The sequence below is a fragment of the Pelecanus crispus genome, chromosome 23 (genome assembly GCF_030463565.1).
Source record: "Pelecanus crispus isolate bPelCri1 chromosome 23, bPelCri1.pri, whole genome shotgun sequence".
In the NCBI taxonomy this organism is placed as follows: Eukaryota; Metazoa; Chordata; class Aves; order Pelecaniformes; family Pelecanidae; genus Pelecanus; species Pelecanus crispus.
This window is the reverse complement of record NC_134665.1, coordinates 266819-289301: the sequence shown is the minus strand read 5'-3', so window position 1 is coordinate 289301 and position 22483 is coordinate 266819. Positions and strand designations below refer to the sequence as shown.

Sequence of the window (22483 nt, the reverse complement as noted above, 5' to 3'; positions counted from 1 at the left end):
GACACTGCTGTGTGCCCCCATCCTGCACACTCACACACTTGAGCTCTTCACTGGTGTTGCCCTCAACACAGCACTTGCTTGAGTGTCTCCTTGAGAGCAACTCTGAAAGCAGAGCTAAGGCTTCAGGCACTGCCCTGAGGAGATCACCTTTCTTTATGGAAACGCTGGTATGGAGGCCAGCTCTGTCACAGAAGTGCCCATGGCCTGTCCCTGCCTGCGGTCACAGCACTACCATGCAGCACGCCTGTGACCAAGCTGCCAGAGCACTCAGGCCTTACAGCAACGCAAGGGATCAGAACCAGAGTGTGCGAGTGGAAAGAGAAGAGCCCTGGAAGAGCAAGGGCTGGTGCTCCCTGGCAGTGCTGCCATGCTGGCACTCCTTTCCCCTCCACCGGTGCACACAGGAACTGTTCCTGCAGCTCCAAATATGCCTTGGAGGAAGGAACCCAGGACAAGAAAATTCACTGAAGTGCACTTTATTGTGTTTAAAGGCCTTGGAGGAAGGAACAGAAGACAAAAAAAGGTGACTGAAGTGTGCTCTACTGCACTGAAACATACAGACAGAGCAGGGCTCCTCATTTACACAGCCACTCAGTCAGAAAAAGAAAGACAGAGAGTGATTTAGAAAGGAGATGACAACATTATCACAAGGAAAAAGCACCACAAAAACAAAAAATACAGGTGACAGGCTGTGCCTGTGATAATTTTACAATATAAATGTTCTGCAGCAGAAGTTTATTGCTTCAGGAAAACATCGAGTGATCAGTTTCCCCACTGCATCCTTGAGCTCCTGGTTCCTCATGCTGTAGAGGAGGGGGTTCACTGCTGGAGGCACCACCGAGTACAGAACTGCCAGCACCAGGTCCAGGGTTGGGGAGGAGAGGGAGGGGGGCTTCAGGTAGGCAAAACTGCCAGTACAGAGAAACAGGGAGACCACAGCCAGGTGAGGGAGGCACGTGGAGAAGGCTTTGTGGCGTCCCTGCTCAGAGGGCATCCTCAGCACGGCCCTGAAGATCTGCACATAGGACACCACAATGAAAACAAAACATCCCAATCCTAAGCAGTCACTAACCACAATAAGGCCAACTTTCCTGAGGTAGGAGTGTGAGCAGGAGAGCTTGAGGATGTGGGGGATTTCACAGAAGAACTGGCCCACAGCATTGCCGTGGCGTCGGGGTAGTGAGAATGTATTGGCCGTGTGCAGCAAAGCATAGAGAAACCCAGTGCCCCAGGCAGCTGCTGCCATGTGGACACAAGCTCTGCTGCCCAGCAGGGTCCCGTAGTGCAGGGGTTTGCAGATGGCAACGTAGCGGTCTTAGGCCATGATGGTTAGAAGAGAAACCTCTGCTCCAACCAAGAAGAGAAAGAAAAAGACCTGTGCAGCACATCCTGAGTAGGAGATGGCCCTGGTGTCCCACAGGGAATTGGCCATGGACTTGGGGACAATGGTGGAGATGGATCCCAGGTTGAGGAGGGCGAGGTTGAGGAGGAAGACGTACATGGGGGTGTGGAGGTGGTGGTCACAGGCTATGGCGGTGACGATGAGGCCGTTGGCCAGGAGGGCAGCCAGGTAGATGCCCAGGAAGAGCCAGAAGTGCAGGAGCTGCAGCTGCCGCCTGTCTGCAAATGCCAGGAGGAGGAACTCAGTGATGGAGCTGTCGTTGGACATCTGCTGCCTCTGGGAGTCAGTGACTGTCATTGGAGAAGAAGACAGTGACAAGGTAGTAGAGACTTCTCTGAGCAAAATCAAAGCAATTTCCCATACGACCTCCCCTTGAAACACACACCCAGCCTTTTGTTTTTCTAGCAGCCCTTCCCTGAGCAATGTGCCTGGAGCCCTGGTTGGTGCTGGCCGTGTGTGCCATGAGGAGCAGGGCATCTGCCCACGGGCTCTTGAGAAGTCAGCCCTGCTCTGCAGCAGTGGGCAGGGACAGGGACCAGTCCTGGTGTTCAACTGTGTCAGATGGAACCACTGCTAACGCAGAAGGGCCTGTCAGCATCTGCACTCCCAGGGCTAAGGACCCAGGAAGACAGAAGGCGACTTGAAAGGTTTAGGTTTTCTACAGCTCCCCCTCCCCTGCCACCCTGGGGAGTATTCTTGGATGTCAGAAACCCCCAGCATTTCTGCTGCACAAAGGGAGAACAGAGCGAGTTCTGTGAGGCAAGAGGATTGCCTGTGGCTCCGTGCAGAGTGAGGGCAGCTGCTCTGTCTCTCTGTCTGGGTCCCAGTTTCTCCGGGCTTGCAGCTTTCTGAGATGGAGGCTGATCACACTCCCATGTTACCCTGAAAAGCCACCAGGCACTGCTGAGAGCAGATGGATCTTCCACAGACCACTAAATGTCTCAGCCTTTCTCAAGGTCTCAGCACCCCACTTCTAGCCAAGGACACGCATGGCTCATTGCACAAACCCAACAGCATTTTTTCTGTCTTAGCATCTCTGTGCTTCTCCCTTGCAGTTTCAGATAACACAAAGATGCTATGGGACAGGTTTGCATGCTGGAGGGAAGCTCACAGCTTGGAAGGACACCTCAAGGAGATAGCCAAGTGTCTTAGTGATGGCATTTGAGTAAGGGAGATTGAGCTCATTGCCTCCATGCACTGACTGCATTGCCCACTGCCCCACAGCTTAGAGGAAAGCTGGGACACTTGTTCCCATGGACACACGGGCATGGGGGGACCCACAAGACCAGTGTGTGACTCTGCAGCTGAAACTCCATCTGCCCAGGGAGCCTGACAGCAAGAAGGAAATAACCCCAGCACTAACAGGGACAAGTGGAGCGAGAAGCAGAGCTGGAGTGCGGGTGTGGGTGAGAGAGGCCAGGGCAGAGGCAGGCGGGCCCTCAGGCCAGCGTTGCCCTTCCCCAGCTGTGCCCGCCACCTCCCAGGCACCAGCATTGCCGGGCAGCTGCTCTCAGCCCCTGTGCTCTGCAGAGGGCCCTGGGCGCGGGGCTGGAGAGCTGCAGCACGGCTCTGCTGGAGCTCTGGCTGCAGAGGAGCTGGTTCGCGCCTTGGAGCCCCCAGCCCTTGGGGCAGAGGCTTTGCTGGCTGGGAGAGGAGGCAAGGGGGCTTGCTCAGGGGAAGGGCTCTGCATGGCAGGGGATGAGACGGAGGTTTCTGAACTCTCCCTCTCACAACATTTGTGGTTTTTGTTTCCTCTCATTCCCTGATGATATCCCTGCTGCCAGGAGATTTTCCTCATGGGAGCTGTTTCCCTGTGCCATGTCTTTCCCTGCCAGCACTCACAGACCCCATCCCAACCTCTGTGCCCTCTCCTTAGCCCTCCAGAAACCGGCATGTTTGCAGGGCACTGGCTGGGCGCATGGTCCGGTTTGCAGGTAGAAAAAATCACAGGTCAGATTAAGCCTGATGGGTCCATCAAAGGTGATCCTGTTTCTGTCCACGGGCAGAGGAGTGGCTGAAAACTCATTGGGAGACTCCTGGAAAACCTGCTGATCACTCAGAGTTACAGTTCAGCAGTCTCAGTGATCTGTCAATATTAAGAACTCCTTTATCATTTCTCACCTGCTGTTCCCCAAGAGAAGGGAATTGAAGGCACAGGGAAATTCCTTCTCTTTATAGTAATCCTTGTCTTGATCTTCCCCTTGAAACCTCCTATTGGAAATACTCTGGAGATGAGGCTGAAGCTCTGAGCAGCCCTGACCCACGCAGCACCCTCTCACCAGCAGAAGGACCCTGCCTTGCTGGGGTCACTCTGTCCACCCACAGCTTCTCCTTGCACAACCGTGGGGAGTTCCCTGGGCAGGCTGAGAGCTGACCCTGGCAGGCGGCAGAGTCCCTGCCCCGGCACACAGCACCCTGGGGTGCAGGGACCCTGCTCACAAGGACAGCCCTGGGCACCCCTGGCTGCACACCCACCCTCACACCCCTGCAGCCATCCCTTGGAGAAGGCAGCCGTCATGCCTTGTCCCAGTCTCTCATGGTGCAGTAGGGCAGCCCTGCTCTGGAGCATGTTCTTCTCTACAACAGAGAAACTCTCAGAGTTGTACTTACAGATCCTGTCATCTGTGGCATGTGCCAGCTTTAGGAGACCCCTCAAGGAAATGCAGCTGCATAGCCCTGCAGTCACAGACTTACTGTGTCAAGGGCTGTGAAGATCTCTCCCGCAGTGAGCTCTCAGCACCCTCCCACCCCACACTGCCTTTAACCCCTGTCTGCCTCCCTCCTCTCCCCTCCCTGCCTGCAGGCACTGCCCTCAGCCCTGCTGCGCTTGGCACAGGAGCTGCTCCTGGGCAGAGCTGTCTCTCTGCAGCGCTGCCCGCTTGCCAGGAGCTGCCTGCGTCCCAGGAGCCCGGCCCAGCTCAGCAGCACAGCACCAGCCCAAGGCAGCCCTTGCTCTGCCCCTCTGGGCTGCCTTGTGTTGTCCCTGGGGCTGCAGGGGAACCTGCTGTGACACAGCCTGAAGCCATCACTGATGCTCCCTCCTGCAGCTGGGGAGAGACTCTTACTTCCAGCAGTGTAATTTCTCTCACCTGAGTCCGATTTATGACCTGTAATCACTTTTCCTTGTCTCCACCTTAGACAGGACACCCAGGCAGTGACAGGCAGGGATCTCCTTTAGCCCTGCTGAGGGACGGGTTCAGCAGAGTCAATGGAGCCATCTCATCCTGGGCCTGGAGTCCTGGGGCTGCAAGGGCTCTCAGCTCCCTCCCATGCCTGCCACAAACCCACAGGAGGGGGGATTCCTCCTGCCTCACTTCAGGTGGGCACAACATGGGCACCTGCATGGGAGCTCCTTGTCTCAGCTCCCATGGCGATAATGGAGATGGAGGCCAGGAGGGAGCTGTTCAGGCACAAACACCTGGCGACATTTGGGCTTCAGGAGGTGGCCCCAGACACGTGCAGGTGACTGCAGGCTCTAAGGGAGCAGCTCACAGAGTGTGGTGGTTTAACCCTGGGCAGCAACTAATCACCACACAGCCGCTCGCTCACTCCCCATGCCCGGTGGGATGGGGAGAGATTCGGAAGGTTAAAAGTGAGAAGACTCGTGCGTTGAGATATGAACAGTTTAATAATTGAAATAAATTAAGTAAAATAGTCGTAGTAGTATTAATAATAATAACAACATATGACCCCGTGTACCCGGGCTGCAGCCACATGCCATCCACATGACTGAAAGGGTCTCTCCTCTTTGCTCGCCAGCTCGTCCAGCTTCAAGTTCACTCGCGAATTGCACACACACAGCGCTCCAGCAGTACCTGGCCCTGGACACTCGGTGTTTCCAGCTGCTGGGTCCCCATGCCCTGTGCTCCCTTCTGCCACTGCAGCAGCCAGGCCTCTGCACCCACCCCCGCACCGGGTACACAGAGTGGGGCCACGCACAAAAGGATTTGGAATCGCCCTCCAAAAGAAGGTCGGACGGGCTGTGGGGATTAGGTGCAGGGCTCAGTCAAACCAGCAAACCAAGCAGCAGCTGGATCCTTGATCCCCACTCCTCTCCACTTTCCATGCTTGTACATCCCCCTCAGCTTCCTTGGCTCCTGCCTTTCTGCGCCCATGCCCCCTCCCAAACAAGGCACCTACCCCTGCTTATTTTTCCCCCTTCCTCCCACGTTTGCCACACCTGGGAACAGATGTGGTGTTTCAGGTGCTGTTAGCTAGGTCTTCTTGGACTTCCATGCCATTACTGATGGGGTTTCCTGGGTACTGCTGTCCCTGCCAGATTCCTCTCCCCAAAAAGACCCCAACTCCTCCTTCAATTTGCTGTCCAGCGTGGCCACCTCTCACATCCATCCCCCTTAACCACCTGCAAAATCTGGGGCTGCAACAGCAGAGTATCCACAGGAGACAAGCTGTCTGCTCTAAGGCCACCTTCTGTCTGCTCTGAGCAGATACTGGGCACCACCTTCAGGTCCATTCCAAAATCCAAAGCAGCCTTGAGCCAGTTGGTTTGGGGCCCAGCTCTGGTGCCCATGAAGCCATGCTACGCCTCAAGGGCCCTGAGAGCAGCTCTTCCACTTTCAGGCAGAGCCTGCCCTGCCATCCTAGGGACCAGGCTGCACTCGGCTGGGTGCCTCAGCTCTATCCCCACAAGCCAGGGTGGCAGCAGGAAGCTCCCGCACCTTGCACGCCCTTTGAGGCTGCCATTCTTCAAGCCACTGCTCTCTGCCCTCCAGGGACCCAGCCCTGCTCAGCAAATGCAACGCACGTGCCTGGCTCCCGCTTTTCTCCCGGGACTGCCCTGCACTCCAGCATGTGAGCAGCTGTAGCTGACACCCAGCTGCCCCACCAAGTCTCACTGATACCAATGATATCCTAGCTCTGGGAACGGACCCAGGCTTCCAGTTCAGCTTGGTTGTTTCTCACACTGCCTGCCCTGGGGTACAAGCATTTCAGATATGCTCCTGAGCCCTCCCTGCTCCCAGCAGCAGGGTAAATGTTTCCATCCTCAGGCGATGTATGCAACTTGGATACAACCCGAAGATAATACTGCAGAAGAATTGGGGAAAAAAAACCAGAAGAAGAAAAGACAAACCCCAAACCCAGAACTGACAGTCAATGTATTAACTCCCACTTCCAACAGAAGACTAAACAGAAACGAACACAGAGCAAGTGGGAAAGGGGACAGAAAATAGCAGGAAAAGGCTAATCTCACTGCTGCAGTGCTGCATATAAATTCCAGTGGTTTCCTAAAACCCAATGGCTTGGCTAAACTCAAAGTTCAGCCAGGAAGGATCACAGCTGTGCTTGATCGCGCTAAAACAACAGGCATGACTCTGCATTTCTGCAGCCTCTAAGGACAAACACCAACCAGAGATCCCTGCACTTACTGAAATAGTCATACTAAACCAAAAAGGATCCACTTGCTTGCTTTGGCTGCAGGAACAGCAGGACGGCAGCACAAATTTGCAAGTGCAGAATGACAGTGAACATAAAAGCAACACAATGAAGAAAAACGCAAAGCATAAGCTTTTGTGCGTCTTTTTTTTTTAAAAAAAATCTTCACTCATGTTAGTTTTGCTGCTTTGCTGTTCAACAAGAATTGGCAGGCTCTCCAGTGATTTATTCCTGCCACTCACAGATCCAGGTTCTGCTTCGAAGTTCATACAGGGATAAGTGTATGAAAAAAAAGAAACCAAACCAAAACCAAGACCAAACCCCCTCTCTGTAGACCAAGACCTTTAGAATAGCTTTAAGAATGCAGCTCATTGTGCCTCCAAGCCCAGAAGCACCTGAGGCTGCAGAGCTTTACAGGACTTGTAAAGAGAGATGCAAGGCTTCCACCCTGCCGACAGCCACCCACAGCCCAAATCAGGGACAGTCAGAGCAAACAAGAAGGGAATGGGTTTGCTTTCTCTTTCATTTACTTGAATTCCTTCTAACTAACTCTAAGTCTTCCCTCCCACTCCAGGATTTTTCCTTTGGTTTGATTTTTTTTTGAGACTTCTCTGTTCCCTTATGGTAAGATGCTACTTAGAAATGTAATACAGACATGCCAGGGAATAGACGAGGCTAAAAGAATCTTAACTTTATTTATGAGCGTGTGATTTGTGTTTATACACAAAGTATAACTAGTAAAGTATAGCTAGCAAACAAAGAGAAAAATAGCCATGCAACTGTCCATGTTCCAGAATGGCTTCTGCAACGCCCCCCTCCCCAAAAAGTACTCCCCTTCTAGCTTCCCAAGTGGGAACTACTCTTTACAGGTAGTATCAAAGTATTCTCATCCTTTTAAAAGGAAGATGTTCTAACACTGTCTGTGTCTGGCTACTCCTTCTTCACTTTTTTCACAGGAGGTTCCATGTGAGCAGATTTTTCATGATTGGTGTCGACCTTTCTCTCCCACGCGCTGTATCTTTCCTTTTCAGATGGATGTCGGAAGGCAGCAGATCTGCCATGGGGAGCTTTCTTATCGTATGGTGGAACTTCTCTGTGTCTGTTAGAATACCCCCTTTCTCCTTGCCCTTGAGGTGTTGTCCGTTTAGTGGGAGACCGGCCTCTAAATACTGGTGATCTTGACCGTGAACGGGATCTTCTGGATGGGGGTGACCTTGACCTTGACCTGTGAGAACCATGTACCCTTGACCTAGAATGAGAGTTGCCACTCTTCTCTCTGCGTCTTCTTGTATATGGTGGTGATCTTGAGTAGGAATGAGAACAGGAACGTCTATATGATCGAGAGGAGGAGCGAGTGCAGGAAGAACCAGATCTTGATTTGGAGTCGGTATATGAACTTCTAGAGTAAGATGAAGTACTGCAAGGAGACATGGACCTTAAAAAAACCACAACACAGAAAAGAATACTGAAGGTAAGTCAAAACAGTCATTCTTCCCAGGTTTTTTCCTCCCAAGTTTGGTTTGGGTTACTTTTTCCTCTCCATATGCTTACGTCAAAGCTTCTTTCAGTTGCTGACATGATGCTACTGCAAAGCGAAGAACTTGCTAACATGTAAGAGTTTCTGCTTACAAGACACAACAGCTGCTGCTTTGTTAGTGTAAGAACATCCAGGAAGGGTAAGGCTATTTCCACTCACTTCTATCACATGAACTACCACAGCTGTTGATTGGTTTCATGTGACTCAATGCCATTACTCCAGGAAAGGTCCTGAGAGCATGAACAACAGAGTTATTCAGACTCCTGCCCAAGTGATTTTGAGGAATAGAAAACATCAGCTACCCTGAGTTTTTTCTTCACAAGTTTTTCTTTTATTATTTTTTTTAAAGAAACATTATTTCACATTATTCCGCCTATGTCCATTAGCATCATTCCTCCTCTCAAAGTCCTTCACCAATTTAAGACTTCCTTAAACAAGCCTGATCTTTTAATTCCTACGAAAAGTTCAACAATGTCAACAGAATACTAGCGAAAGCCACCAGTTTGCAGTCCAGGTTAAAATCTCTCCATGTATCCTCCAGAAATAAACAAAAGAGGAAATGAAGACAATTTCTCTCACGTATCTCCTCCAAAGTGCTTTGAGGTCATGGTTACACTCAGAATAGGGAGACACAGAAAATCCAGCAACTACACTACTCAGTTTCCAGCCTCTCACGGCTGTCAGGAGGTGAAGGATGTCACTGCAGAGAAGCTTTAGGAAAAGAGACGCCTGTTCCTTAACAACGGCTGCCAAAGGACAACTATCGGTCAACCTGAATCTCTGCCAGAGCTGAGCTAGCAACCTACATGTGCAACTCCTATCACTGCTGATCCCTTGAGTCACCCAATCCACCTAACGAGAGAGGTGGAGTGGAACTCCTCCTGGTTCTTCCAGACAATCTGCTTCTCCTTTACGGACATGGAAAGCAGTTACCTGGAAAACGAATGCCTATGCTCTTCTTGAATCTTTTTATAGTTCATCAGTTCCTTAGCAAAAGCACGTGTAAACAGCGATCTGTGCATACTCAGTTCATTATAAACCAGCTGCTGTACAAGTCATGTGTTACGGCCTCGTTTAACAGGTTACAAGTGGTCATCTACTGAATTTCTGTAAAATACTCACAGTTCCCAACCTGCTCTGCCACCTGCTGAGCAAATTGTTTTGGCTCTCATTGGAAGATCTTGTGGAGTGGGGAGACAAAAAAGAAAAAAATCCATTCAGTTGGTCTGAAGATAATTCTTTTCAGGAAATCCTGAAGTTCTAGTTACTTACCAGCTGTGGGTATTGGTTGTCCTTGGGGGCCCAGAACACTTGCTACTGCGGGCTGCCTTTGAACAGGAACCTGGTAGCCCTTGTGAATAAATGCAAACAGTTGGAAAATAAGCTCTATGAAAATACAGGAATCAGCGCATATGTTGAAATAAAACTTACCTTCTCTTCCAACAGACTGCTGATTGACAGAGGGGAAGGTTTAGACAGTTGAGCGGCACTCACCAGAGCAGCAGGAGGGGTGACGGGCAGGTGTGGTGGTGGTGGTGGTGGTGGTGGTGGTGGCTGTTGCTGCCGAATCTGGGTATGGAGCCTTTTTGTGTAGCCAGTTCCATTTTTGAAGTTGTTCACAGCCTAGAGGCAGAAAAACATTGACAAAAAGGTAATACGGAACTTCAGGAGATAAATGAACAAAAGCCTCCACAGAGTAAAATTGCTTTTGTGTTCTTATAAATGCTATCAACCGTAAAATAAATCGCCATACAGATAGATGAACACATCCCATTAGACACTGATATTAATGACTGGTGACTCAGAGTATCTGTATTTAAAGTCCTTCAGTGTTAACACCAAATCTGAAAGCGAGGCAATCATCTTAAACAAAAGTGTGACCTGAATGTGCCAGGCTGTAAGCTTCTGTAACAACAGATCATGGATTTCAGAAGTAAATTTGGCCTTGTTCCATTTAGCCTTGCTTAAAGGAGATGTAAATTAGTATTTGCTTCCCTTTCACCTTTTCACAAACAGACTTGTCTTACAAACAGTTTACGTAAAAGGCATCATGGCACCTGGCGTAGGAACTTGTTGGCAATTAAAGAATCAGGCGAAACGTCTGTCTGGTGGCACGTTGGGCAGGTATGCTCCTCAGATTCCAGCAACGCTGTTCTAATGCCTGTGAATAATTAGAACCATCAAAACAGGTTTTAGCCAAAGTGAGGACATTAGTTGGCTTCTAATCAATTCTCAAAACACGTCTATGATTAATGGGTGAATGTGGTCTGGAATTGAGAGCATGAAGCTATAAAAGTTCAATAGTGTCACAAATGTCTCGTATGCAGCACACAACCGTACAGCTTTGATATTTCACTACTGTCACACCTGAAGATGTAGAGTAGGCTGTGTCCTGATGTTCCCACGAGTCTTTTTTCCACTCTCTAGTACAGCGAGAAGTCACCAACCTCCAGGTTAATGAATAAAACATGTCTCAAAAAACCATTTGTATGTTTGAGTTCTGAAGGTTTTAACCAGCTCTCCCATGGAGAGGAACGTGGATTAAATGCCTAACTGTCCCTTTGTTGCAGAGCACAGTCAGGCACCAGAGCTGGCTGTATAATTTTGTATGAGGGAAAGGGCTGTGGACAAACCAAATGCATTCCATATCCAATACTGTAATCACCTGCACAGTGATGCACTCTTCTCATACTCATCCTTTCCCATGTAAAGAGGACTTAACTAGATAGGTAAAAAGGGAAAAAAGCTTTCTGCCTTTTTTTTCCCCATTATACGGGAAGCATTCTTTCCTGTTCAGCATCTACGTAAGAAAGTAATTTTGTTATCTCCTATTTCTGCTTTCCGAAGATCAGATGTGATGTTTTGCATGAACAGACAGGGCAGTAACACTTACATTCGTCACAGTAACTGTTCCCACAGCAGGGAATAACAGCTGCATCTGTCATTAGATCTTTACAGATGAGACACAACAACTCCTCTGGAACAGGATCAGCTGAGGAGGAGGAGGAGGACGGCTCCGCTGGTAGGAAGGGAGGCTTTTCCTTCTTGCCTCTAGCATAAGCTTCCCTGGAGGCGGGGTGGGGAAGGAAAAAGGAAAGAGTTAAAGATGGGTAAAGGGAAACTTTTCCAAGCTTTGCATTTTACCAAAGGAAGAGAATAGATGGAATCCTTCTCACTCCCCATTAGCCTTCTAACATGTAGGCATTTCGTTTGAACTACTTTTCTGTAGCCACAGCACTAAAAGAGGGAGGGGCGGAAGAATTTTCCTTCTGCAGAACTCTCCCATTCATTGGATCAACTCAGAAACCAGCTCAGACTGGAAAAATAATTCCTTGACACCCAGAAATAAGGTGAAATGAATCCCACCTCTCCTTTGCCAGAGGGTAAGTGTAAATTGCAGGCTCAGGGTAAAGTTAGTCTCTGAGTAATTACGTTTGATTAATGGAGGAAGCCTGTGTTACAGCTTCTACAAAAGGAGATCCACAACAGAAAAACACAAGTGCTACCAAGTGCATTTGAAAGCAGCCACTCTTGTCAGCACACAGTAGTCTTTTCTTAGTTTATAGCCACAGGAAAACTTCAGTCTGTTTCACACATGGGATTGGATAAAAGTCAGGGGGGCAGGAAAGCTCAGTCCAACAGCTCTTTGTTACATTTTGCAGGAAGCCTTTGAAGCATAACCCAGAAGCAAAATGAGCGTTCACAGAGACCGACTCCGCTGTAAACACTACTGAAACGTTTTGCAGAAATACAGATTCTTAGCATACCGCAAGTTTCACCAACTTGCAGGGGCTGGAACAGAAGGACCGCCCTATTTTAATGGTAGAAAGTATCACAGATTTTAAGGGTAAACTACAATGACAATGCTTCCTCCCCCGTAATTCCAGATGCTGGCCAACTTGGTTGCATTGCCATGCAAACATTTACCCATGGTTTCTCTTATTACCTTTGTGGTCAGTCCAATTAATTCCCTACTTACGCATTAATAGCTGGTATTGCGTATTTTCCACTTTTCGTCAGCATAGCACCCTTGGTGTTGGGATCTTCCACCTCCACCATGAAACTCCTGGGAATTCCTGTGCTCTTTTTAATTCTGGGAACAGACTGAAATTGTTTGTCCTGTTAAGGAAAGAAATGCAGACATATCTCATCTCAGGACCCACACTTCAAATGACATTTCAAGGACTATTTGAAGCAGCAAAAGCCTTTAGTGCTCTCCTTGTACCCAGCGTAAGGGTTGCTCAACTAAAATACTTCTTTTCCTAAAAGAACAGAGCCAGGACGTTCAAAAGGCTTGAGCAGTGTTTTGAACTCATTTGACATTCTTTGGCTTAACTTCAGGTTCCTGAAGGGGGAAATACCCCTGCGCTCGCCATCCACTCGGAGAAGAGACACAAACCCGCTCCTCCTCCCCAGCGCAATTCAGCGCGAGAGCTCAGTTCGCTGCTCTGAATCACTCGCTGGGGAAACTTGTGTTCACCATCTCTAGATGAAGGCTGAATTCAGACCTCATGCATATGCATTCAGTGACGAACGTTCACTGGCATGAATACTCAACCAGAGGCTTGTGTACCTAAAACACGCACTTAGTCACAAGATGGGGTCAACAGAAACATCTTGGGTTTAGATGGAATCCTGAAAGCTGTCTACAACCAGTCATTAAAAAGAGCTAAAACCAGAAACATTTCCAGTGATATTGAAATATACAAAAATGTGCGTGAAAGTCCACAGAGAAGGGTCTATGGACATATTTAATGTCTATGACCTTGAGAAAAGCCAATTTTACATTTGTAATTGCAGGTTTCCCTGGAAGTCTGAAGGGCTTTGCAACACTGCCAGGTAACCTCTGCGTTTCACCCCAAGACAAACAATTCTTAATAGGAGCGTTTCTGTATTGTTACGTGACTGCCAAGGTAAAAACAATGACAAACTACCAAACACCAGCAGTCCCCCACAATCTTACCCCATGTGTTGGGCAGTTCTTCCTATAGTGGCCAGGTTTTCCACAACGGAAGCAAGTGTAAGATGGTGGAGGTGGACCCAAGGCTTTCTTCAGGTAACTGAAAGATTTTGGGGAAAGAAAGAAAAAGGTATGCAAAGGTGTCTCTCTTGTTCCAACAAGCATCCTTTCAGCTTTTCCATCATCTTCAAAGAACAGATCCGACATCAGCAACACTCACTTGGATGGATCATATTCCTGGCAAGACTGTATCATCATCGCTGTTATTTTATCTTCCTCGGAAGCATCGGCTTCAGCCAGATTGGCAGTCTGTTTAACAGGTCAGGATTTGACACACGCATGAGAAACACAGTGAAGCCCCCACGGCCAAAGACCACAGCACTCACCCAGTCCCGTCAAGAGCAGCACAGTGCCAGCTGAGGCTGCACCAAAACAGCTACTCATATAAAACAGAGTTGTGCTGAAGATGTTCTGGGGACTCCTTACGCCCTTACGTGGGGGTTGGGTGCCTGGTAACCTGCTTGACAAGAGCATTCCTGGGCACCCAAAACCTTGGGCTCTGTCTGCACCTTACATAAAGGCTTGTGGAACCAGCCCCATTTTCTTCCACGTGGACTCAAGCTCCGCGTAGAAACAATTACACTGTCCAGTATTTTTGAACTGATATTAAGCTCCAGACTATGTGAAGGAGAAGATCTCCGCTGTACATTTAATTGAGAAAGATGTATGCCACTATCATGATTTACGTTTTGCAGCATTAAAAGGACACTCAACTTAGGAGTCAGGGAAGTTGGTTTCTGCTTGCTGAAACTGAGCTTCGGACACAGAAGCATGAAAAGGAATCAAGCTTTTTAGAATCCCTCAGCAAGACAAAGGATTCTTTTCAGTAGAAATGTCACCATCATGTGCTGTAGGCAGTCCAAACTGCATGTTCCCCCCTACTAACTTCTTCATAAACCTTACGCACAACTACGTCTTCAAATTCTTGAAGCCAGCTGCTTTTGTTTAACCAGTATTTGGTCAGATTTTTTTATTGCACGCTAGTCCAGACATAAGCAGGGACAAAGGGAGGGACTGTAAATGACTTGGACCTTCAAGCACCTATCTTTCAGATCAACAGCGCATGTTTTTGCTTTTAGATGCATTCATTCACAAAAGCAACCATCTAGTTTCAGTATTTTATTAAATGGTTGTTTCATATAGACAGTTTTTTTCTCAACTGTAACATCATTCACATCAACATCTGTCAAGTCATTCATATAGACAGTTTTTTCTCAACTGTAACATCATCCAGATCAACACCTATGAAGTCACTGCCATTAACATTTACAGACAACTTTACAGATACTTGACTAGTTTGTTTGAACCCAAACGGTTTACAGAACACTTCCAAAACACAAAATAACGCATCCTAGGAATAGACCAAAACTCAAATATGGCATTTAATACATAGGAATAACAAACCGGAAAACTTTTTACAACACATTGCCTCCATGCTAAGCCAGTCTGCACTCAGGAGGTCAGCGCAAGTAACAGTTCTGAGCTGCTTTATGTTATTTTCCTGTATTTTTCTTTAAATGTTCTCAAAAGCTGAAATGTCTACACCACTTGGACAATTTTTCACATTTCAGGGGAAAACTTCACATGAGTTTACAGAATCAAGGACACATTTAGGCACAGCACTAATGGAGTCCAATTTCTTCTGGTGGATACCTTCCAAACTAATTTTTTTTTTTTTTTTTTTTTGGCCAAAGGTACACAGTGTAATTTCTGCAGTGAGTGAGGGAAGAAGTTACGAGTGGGAAGAGATTTCTCTTTCTTGGAAATGAACTCCAGCCTTTATTTTCAGAAGAAAGAAGCAGATCCTCTGCACTAGGCCCGGCCTTCTCTCATCTTTGTCACTCGAAAGACCACTCATTCCATTGGCTAGCACTACGCCTTTGCACAACGTGCAATCACTAGTGCAACCACCAGGCAAAGCTACACATTGTTGAGCACAGAACGCAAGCAGTTCCACAGCAAAACACGGCACTGCAACAGTTTCAGAAGGTCACATCTGCTAATATGCCACACGTACACATTGGCATATTCCTATAAACAGTCAGGTACATTAACACAATTGACGCAGCCTGCACTCAAACAAATTAGATTGTGCTGTCCACTGTAGATGTACTACGATGTATGAAACTCTGCAGCATTCACAGAACGGAACTGTAACTATCGTGACTAGAAACTCAAAAATAGCCACGCAATCGTCCATGTTCCAGAAACGCTTCTCGTTTGGCTGTTGCAACCCGCCCTGAAATGTCCATAACTTACAGACCATATAATTCTTCTCTGAAAGTTGTGTTAGTTTCCAACACAACATGAATGAAACGTATGAAAAACGGTAAACAGCTTCTGCAGTGCTGCTTCTTTGTGTCTTGAAGGTGAGTAATATGGCAACATTACGTTGAGGCTGATAAGGTACTCCCCTTCTATCTTCCCAGACTGGCAACTACTCTTTACAGGACAGTATCAAAATACGCACATATTTTACAGTTAAAATAAATACTTTTAAATTAGTAAAATCTAAATTAAAGTTCTGTTCACATTACAAGAGTTATCCAGCTATAGATCACCGTATAAGATTTAAAAATACAAAGCAAACACTTTTGGTTTTAAGCATTTGACAAGAATATATCTAGATATACCTTAATGAGCTGGGCCAGAGAAATAGATCCAGAAGAGTCATTGATCTGTGCACAAAACATTAAACACATATTCAAGTTCTACAATCAAAACACAGCAATAGTTCACCTCTACTGCAGTCTGAAAGGCTGCACCATATCCTCTGAGTGTCACTGAAAGAGGCATTTCCAACCCAGTGTAATCGGCATTTGTTCAAAAAAGCGTCCAAACCTGTGACAGCTCCAGAGTGCCTCTGTGGTTAATGAGAAGAAACCAAACTCACCAAACCCGCCTGAGATCAACTTACTGCTCCAGACTATCTCAGAGAGGGACCCTTGTCAAATGCTCACAACTGCTTAAGAGTCACAGGGGTAAGGAAGCTGCCAATTTGCAGCTAAAAAGGGATTTCTGAGAATAAATTGCAGCCACACTCCTCCCTCCCAGCTCCCTACGGAAGGGCTTGCAGGAATGAAGTCCTCAGGCCACTGGTTTGTAATGGACTGCTGTGTTTGTTGAGAACTAAGACTGGAGGGCACTTTTTCCACAAGGAAAAAGGGGAACTCTTCGCTTGCTCCTTTTCCAGTATACTCAATTCTGTTACGCCACAAGCAGCAGTGAAGCTCACACCAGTAAAACCTTAGCAGAAAGACACTCGAATCACTGCTTATTATGCCTGAAGTTGTTCAAAAGCATAGAGTAACATTTCACAATGTAAACTGAACAGCTCTCCTCAAGGGGTCACTAACTGGATCAGAAGAGAGATTAAAAGCCTTCCGTGGAAAACGCTCTTGTCCTTTAGTGCCTAACGCAGTGGAAGAATTCAAGGCAGCAGTTTTTAGCAGACTCTGGGAAAAAAGATCTCTACATGCAGAAAAAGATTCCTCACTCCAGTTCATCATTCCTTCTCCATATGTTTAGCATCATATGGTGGTACACTAAAGACAGGCTTAACCTCTGCGAAATTGAAGCAGCATCCAACCCTGAAGTCACCCAGCTCCAAAAGCATACTGCAGGCAGAGGTTAGGACAAATGACAGGGATTTCACCCACAAATGCACCAGGCTCTAGCCTTGTGCCAAAATTTAAAAAAATACTTAATTTTGTTTGAGAAGGAACCATCACTACAGGAAACTTATTTTCAGTGTACTTTGTAAAGTATTCAGTGACTTACTGGAAAATTAATACAAAGCTACATTGTTTAGAATTAAGTGCAGTGTGTAGAATAAAGTGTGAGATTGTGTTTTTACGTACTGGTTTTGATGGTCCACTCACTGGCTCCGTTCGCCTTCTGGAAGAGAAATGGAGGTGATCAGAACTTAAAATAGAGCCCGTACCTCCTGAAGATGAGGAAGTACAAGGAAATGCTTGAGATCACCACACAGGGGTTTCTTCGCACATTCTCCTTCAAGAACAAACTGCAAGGCGAGTAACACATTTTCAAGGCCTCTCCACCATCACAGCATGCATTCATCATTCCCAAACATTAACCACTCTACCAGCAGTTTCTGCAATGTTTCCAGCTGGAGGAATCAAAAGCTAATCTGCACGGCTAATTTTCAACGTTACAACAGCAGTGCCATTCTTTCCTTGTCCCCACACACAGGGATTTAGTTGAGCTTTGATGCCAGCAGCATCTGTCCTCTCACTTTAGGGCAGCATTACAATACCAGGAGAGGGTGCCACCCAACCAGAAACGGAGGATGCATTCACAAGGCAGCACTGAGCATCCATCCTTCAATTAACCCCCAAAACAAGGCCACGTTTATAAGCACAACGCTGTGGCGTCCAGAATTACTCAGTAGTGCCTGAAAGCACTGCAACAACTGCTGCAGTAATGTGCCCAAAGTTTACATGCAGAGCCACACAAATTCAGGGTTTTTTTGCTTGCAAGTGCTTCATGGGCACCAGGATGCTGCTGTACTGTCTGTTCGAGACACACTGTAACTCATCAGTATACTTTATTTATGGGGAACCCACATCAGAAGGACATGGCAAAACCACAAGCTAATAACACCTACTAACTGTGGTGGAGAGGTCTATCTTTAAGAAGGCTGGAAAACGTGACCATTCAAACAGTGCTAATGCAGCTGATACACAACTGGACTGTGTGAATACAGAAATGACAGCAATGATGCTGTAGGCAGGATGGCATTTGAGTGGCTGTCATTTTAATCAATACACCCAGTTATCTGCCCTCCTTAAATCTTGGGAATACAGAACTAAAACCTGGAGCACAGATGTCAGCTTAGGGTAAAAACAGATGTAGAAAGAGAACTAGCAACAGTTGGCAATGTGCTAAACTGCTTCCTGCGTTTCAGGTTTGGAAAGGATTATCTATTCCTTCATTGTACTCGCTCAAAAGGCAATACACTTTGGGACAGTGTTCTTTTTCTCTTGCCTGAAACGGACGCTGTCTTTAGGAAACTGATACAAATCCCTTATGAATGGAACTTCTTGTTTGCATGGTTCGCCAGCTGGCAACCCTTGCTCTTTCCTCTACAGCTAGGATGCAAAACCCCAGACCTGGGGCATAAGAATACCTGCCATATCCCACCCTCCCTCCCCCAAAGGCAAGAAAGACTCAAACCCCAACAATCAGACTCTTCTGACATGGGAACAAATTCCGAGTTGACACTACAATGCCTATCTCTCTTCACTATAAAAGCAATAGAAGCAAGAAGATTTAATAATGACCACTCAGGTAGAGGAAACAGCACCTACAACTTGGGTCTCAGCAAAATCAAGCCCAAGAAGAAGCCCAAGAGAATCATCTTAAAAGTTACCATTGCTCCAGTTCAAACCCCATGTCCCAGTCGACTTTGGGACAGATACATTACAATCTACCTCATGACAACCAAAATTAACAGCACCTTTAACAACAAAGATGCAATCGGAATGCCTCTGTAAACTAATATCCACAAAACCAGCTAACACACTGAAAGCCCTAACAAAGGGTACAATGCTGTATGGATACTTACACAACATAGGTTTTGCTGGTGCCTTTGACTCCTCCAGCAGGGATTCTTCGAACGATCACTGATGAGTTCTTTGGAATCAGCGCATTAGCATCTGTGTATTCTGAAAACAACACAAATACAGAACAAAACAGTATTCAGTTTGTAAGAATGTCTATTACTACGTAATGACATAGCACTTCAGGCAATCCCTTCACAGGGATGAAAGCAAAGCTTTCTATGTAACACTGCGCTTTTATCGTCTCAACACACTAACGGGACATTCCTAGAAGTCTTCAGGTTTGATAATCACACACAAGCAGCAAAATCTTTTCCATTCATTTAAAACAGTTTGAATGCCAGCAGCACACTGGTCTCCAAGGTCACTCAGGACTGACAGAACACAGAAGACAGCCTGCCATCTGCACTAAGACCAGGTCAGGTCCCAGCTGGGTTTGTTGTTTGGTTGTTGGTTTGTTGTCTCTTGCCTGAGAAGCAGAATAGCACATGCTCCAAGGGGTTGGAGTCAGAATGTTACAGGGCAGGAAAGAGCACTCAGGAATCCTGAGCTCTGCAGTTCACAGTTCTTCCACAACATTGTGAGAACATCCATTCTAAAAGACAGGTCAAGAAGTTCAGATCAAATTAAGAGGGGGAGGCAAGCTGAAATGCATCGTTCCTGAGTGCAGGCTTTTTGAAGGGAATTCTGCCTTTATAGAACACGCCTCTAGAGGAAGCATGGAAGAGGACACCCCTGCCCCCCCGACATTCAAAATAGGTCTCAACCATCCAGTTTGCCTTCCCAGATCTTCAAAACAGTCCATCATATCATTTTTTTCCAGTCATATTTAAAATCCTCTTTACTTCTAGTGAGTTTAAGCATCTACATCTGATGAATAAAAACTGAAATTCATGGTTATGCATTTCAAGCAAAAATTTGGCATTCGTATACATTACACTGAAATGTATTCTCTAGCTTTGCTCTGAAAACCACGGGGGGATTTTTGCATTTTCACATGGGAAACACCCTTAGGAAAGCTTCAGGAAGCACCTGTGTCACTAATAGACCAAGTTGAAAATTTTAGACTCCTTTTACTCCTTGTCAAAGGGCAACACAACCGACCTAGAGGAGGATCTGCTCACTGGTGAACAAGAGGGATGCTCTTTAAAGCATAACAGATACTCCTTCTTTAACCTCACCTTTAGGGAACACCACGCTTAACAGAACCTAGGGAAGCAGACACTTTTTCTTCACCGGATTCTGATTACGTATGGAAACAAAGCAACACACTTTGTAAAACTGGTATGATGTACATTAGAGTAACACTTTACGGGGGAACATCTTTATGAGCATCACTTTTTCTTCTAAAACTTTGCTTTCTGTTCCTTACCTGCTATAAGAAAAGCCACATGTTCGGCCTATCTCAAAACATTTTTTCTCCTGGGGATAAGAATTGGGCTCCATCACATTTAGGACCATCCATCAGTCTGGTTTTAAGGCTCTGTTTGACACAGACCCAACCATTCCAGTAGTGACGCCAGCCAGTTGGCCACTCAGCCTGCTGGCATGTGTGAAGCTGACAGTACCTTAGCAACCCAAGACAACATTCACAGACCCTTCTGCAGCAAAGCCCTTCAGGCAAAGTAACCATTTTTCAAAAGCTCTTGACAATTTCATTCAACAGTAGTAGAAAAATACAAGACTCCTGAAATGGATCTCTACCTACGCGTGCCATGCAATCCAATGGCATTCCTAGGACCCCTAACAGTGTGCTCTTAAGTCTCTTCACAGACATTCTCCTGAACACAGTTTAAATATCTTGTCGTGGTTTAACCCCAGTCGGCAACTAAGCACCACACAGCCACTTGCTCACCCTCCCCCCACACCCCGTGGGGATGGGGGAGAGAATTGGGGGGGGAAAAAAGGTAAAAACCATGGGTTGAGATAACAGCAGTTTAATAGGACAGCAGAGGAAGAGAAATAGTAATACCGCTTCTACTAATGATAAAAGAACATACAAAGCACAAAGTGATGCACAACGCAGTTGCTCACCACCCGACGACCGATGCCCAGCCCGTCCCCGAGCAGCGATCGCTGCCCCCCAGCCAACTCCCCCCACTTTCTATACTGAGCATGACGCCCTATGGTATGGAACAGCCCTCCGGCCAGTTTGGGTCAGCTCTCCCGGCTCTGCCCCCTCACAGCTTCTTCTGCACCCGGCAGAGCATGGGAAGCAGAAAAGTCCTTGACTGCCACAAACACTCCTGAGCAACAACTACAACATCAGTGTGCTATCAACATTATTCTCATGCTAAATCCAAACCACAGCACCACACCAGCTACTAGGGAGAAAACCAACTCTGGCCCAGACAAAACCAGGACACATCTGCAGATAAACAGGCAGCTTTAGGTGCCCAAGGCCCTGCGCCCGCCGCCCCCACGCACCTTCGTTGGTCTGGGCGTTGCTGATCTGCAGGTCGCAGTTGGCCGCCTTCAGCTTCTCACGGCCCATGATCTGGCGCTTGAGGTCGCAGAGGGGGATGTGGAGGCCGCTGAAGGTGACCGTATCATAGCTCAGCTTGGAGGAGAACTTGTAGTGGACGCACGACATGCTCCTCCTCGCAGCCCGGCCGGGCGGCCACACGATGGGGAGAGGCCCCCGCGGCCCCGGCTCCTCCTCCGCTCCCTCTCTCGCACGCAGCGCTCCCAGGCCCGACCGCTCGCTACGGCCACTCGGGCACCCGGCCTCAGCGTTCCGCCCAGGGCTTTCCTGGACGACAAGTGCACGGGCTGCCGCCAGCGCCTCACCTCACCCAGCGCATTATGACAAAAGGCGCGCGTCATGGGGGCACGGCGGCCCCGCCCTCTTCCTCCTAACCCCGAGCTCTCCCTAAAGGCAATCGCCATTCCTCCACACATTCCTCCAAACCTTCCCATCTACCACATCCACTGAGCGGGCAAGGGAGATTCTCCAGAAGCCCTTACGTGAAACCCATTCGAATAAGCCATCACGCTGGCCATTTCTTCCTGGAGGGAGTTCATCCGGCCCTGCACGCTGCCAGACAACGTGGATGTTCGCAGAGAGATTCACTTGCTGTTCTGCAGGAAGCCACAATCAAACTAAAGGTAATGGTACTTGGCTGCCACTACGGGCCTAGAGGATCCTGATGCTCTGAGCCATCTCCTCTGGGTCCCAACCTCACTGGTTTACCTGAACAGCCCAATCCGGCACATGCTAACCCTTGCACAGGAAATCATTTGCATCATTCAGACTCCTTTGAAGATCAGACTGCCCTATTTGCACAACTACCAGGGCAATATTGGATAGGTGAAGAAAGGGCATTCCAGGATTTACCCTCCACCTGAGCTGAAAAGTGGATTCTAAGTGCAATAATACCGCCCACACAGGTTAGAACCAGCATCTCTTCTGCCTCTGGAGCTCCCAGCTACTGATAGCTATGGGAAAAAGTGTTACAGCCCTCTGATGGCATGTGGCACTAAGTTCCCCCTGTCTGTAACAGCTTTTATCCCACGCTTAGGGGTTGCAAAACTAGAGCGAGCTATTG

The 22483-nt window shown here is 47.6% G+C and overlaps 1 protein-coding gene and 1 pseudogene across 1 annotated transcript; both read right to left on the bottom strand.

Moving 5' to 3' along the window:
- Positions 1-706: 706 nt before the first annotated feature.
- LOC142595799 (olfactory receptor 14C36-like) lies at positions 707-1763 on the bottom strand (annotated as a pseudogene).
- A 5963-nt stretch (positions 1764-7726) lies between these two features.
- On the bottom strand, positions 7727-21528 carry LOC142595798 (E3 ubiquitin-protein ligase RBBP6-like). Its single transcript, XM_075724651.1, has 13 exons — positions 21363-21528; positions 18941-19040; positions 17148-17250; positions 15987-16031; positions 13514-13602; positions 13297-13393; positions 12313-12452; positions 11227-11399; positions 10391-10494; positions 9765-9956; positions 9606-9684; positions 9456-9513; positions 7727-8231 (listed from the first exon to the last, which is right to left on the bottom strand). Exons 1-13 carry the CDS (start codon positions 21526-21528, stop codon positions 7727-7729), a joined length of 1851 nt encoding a protein of 616 aa, XP_075580766.1.
- Between the last annotated feature and the right edge of the window lie 955 nt (positions 21529-22483).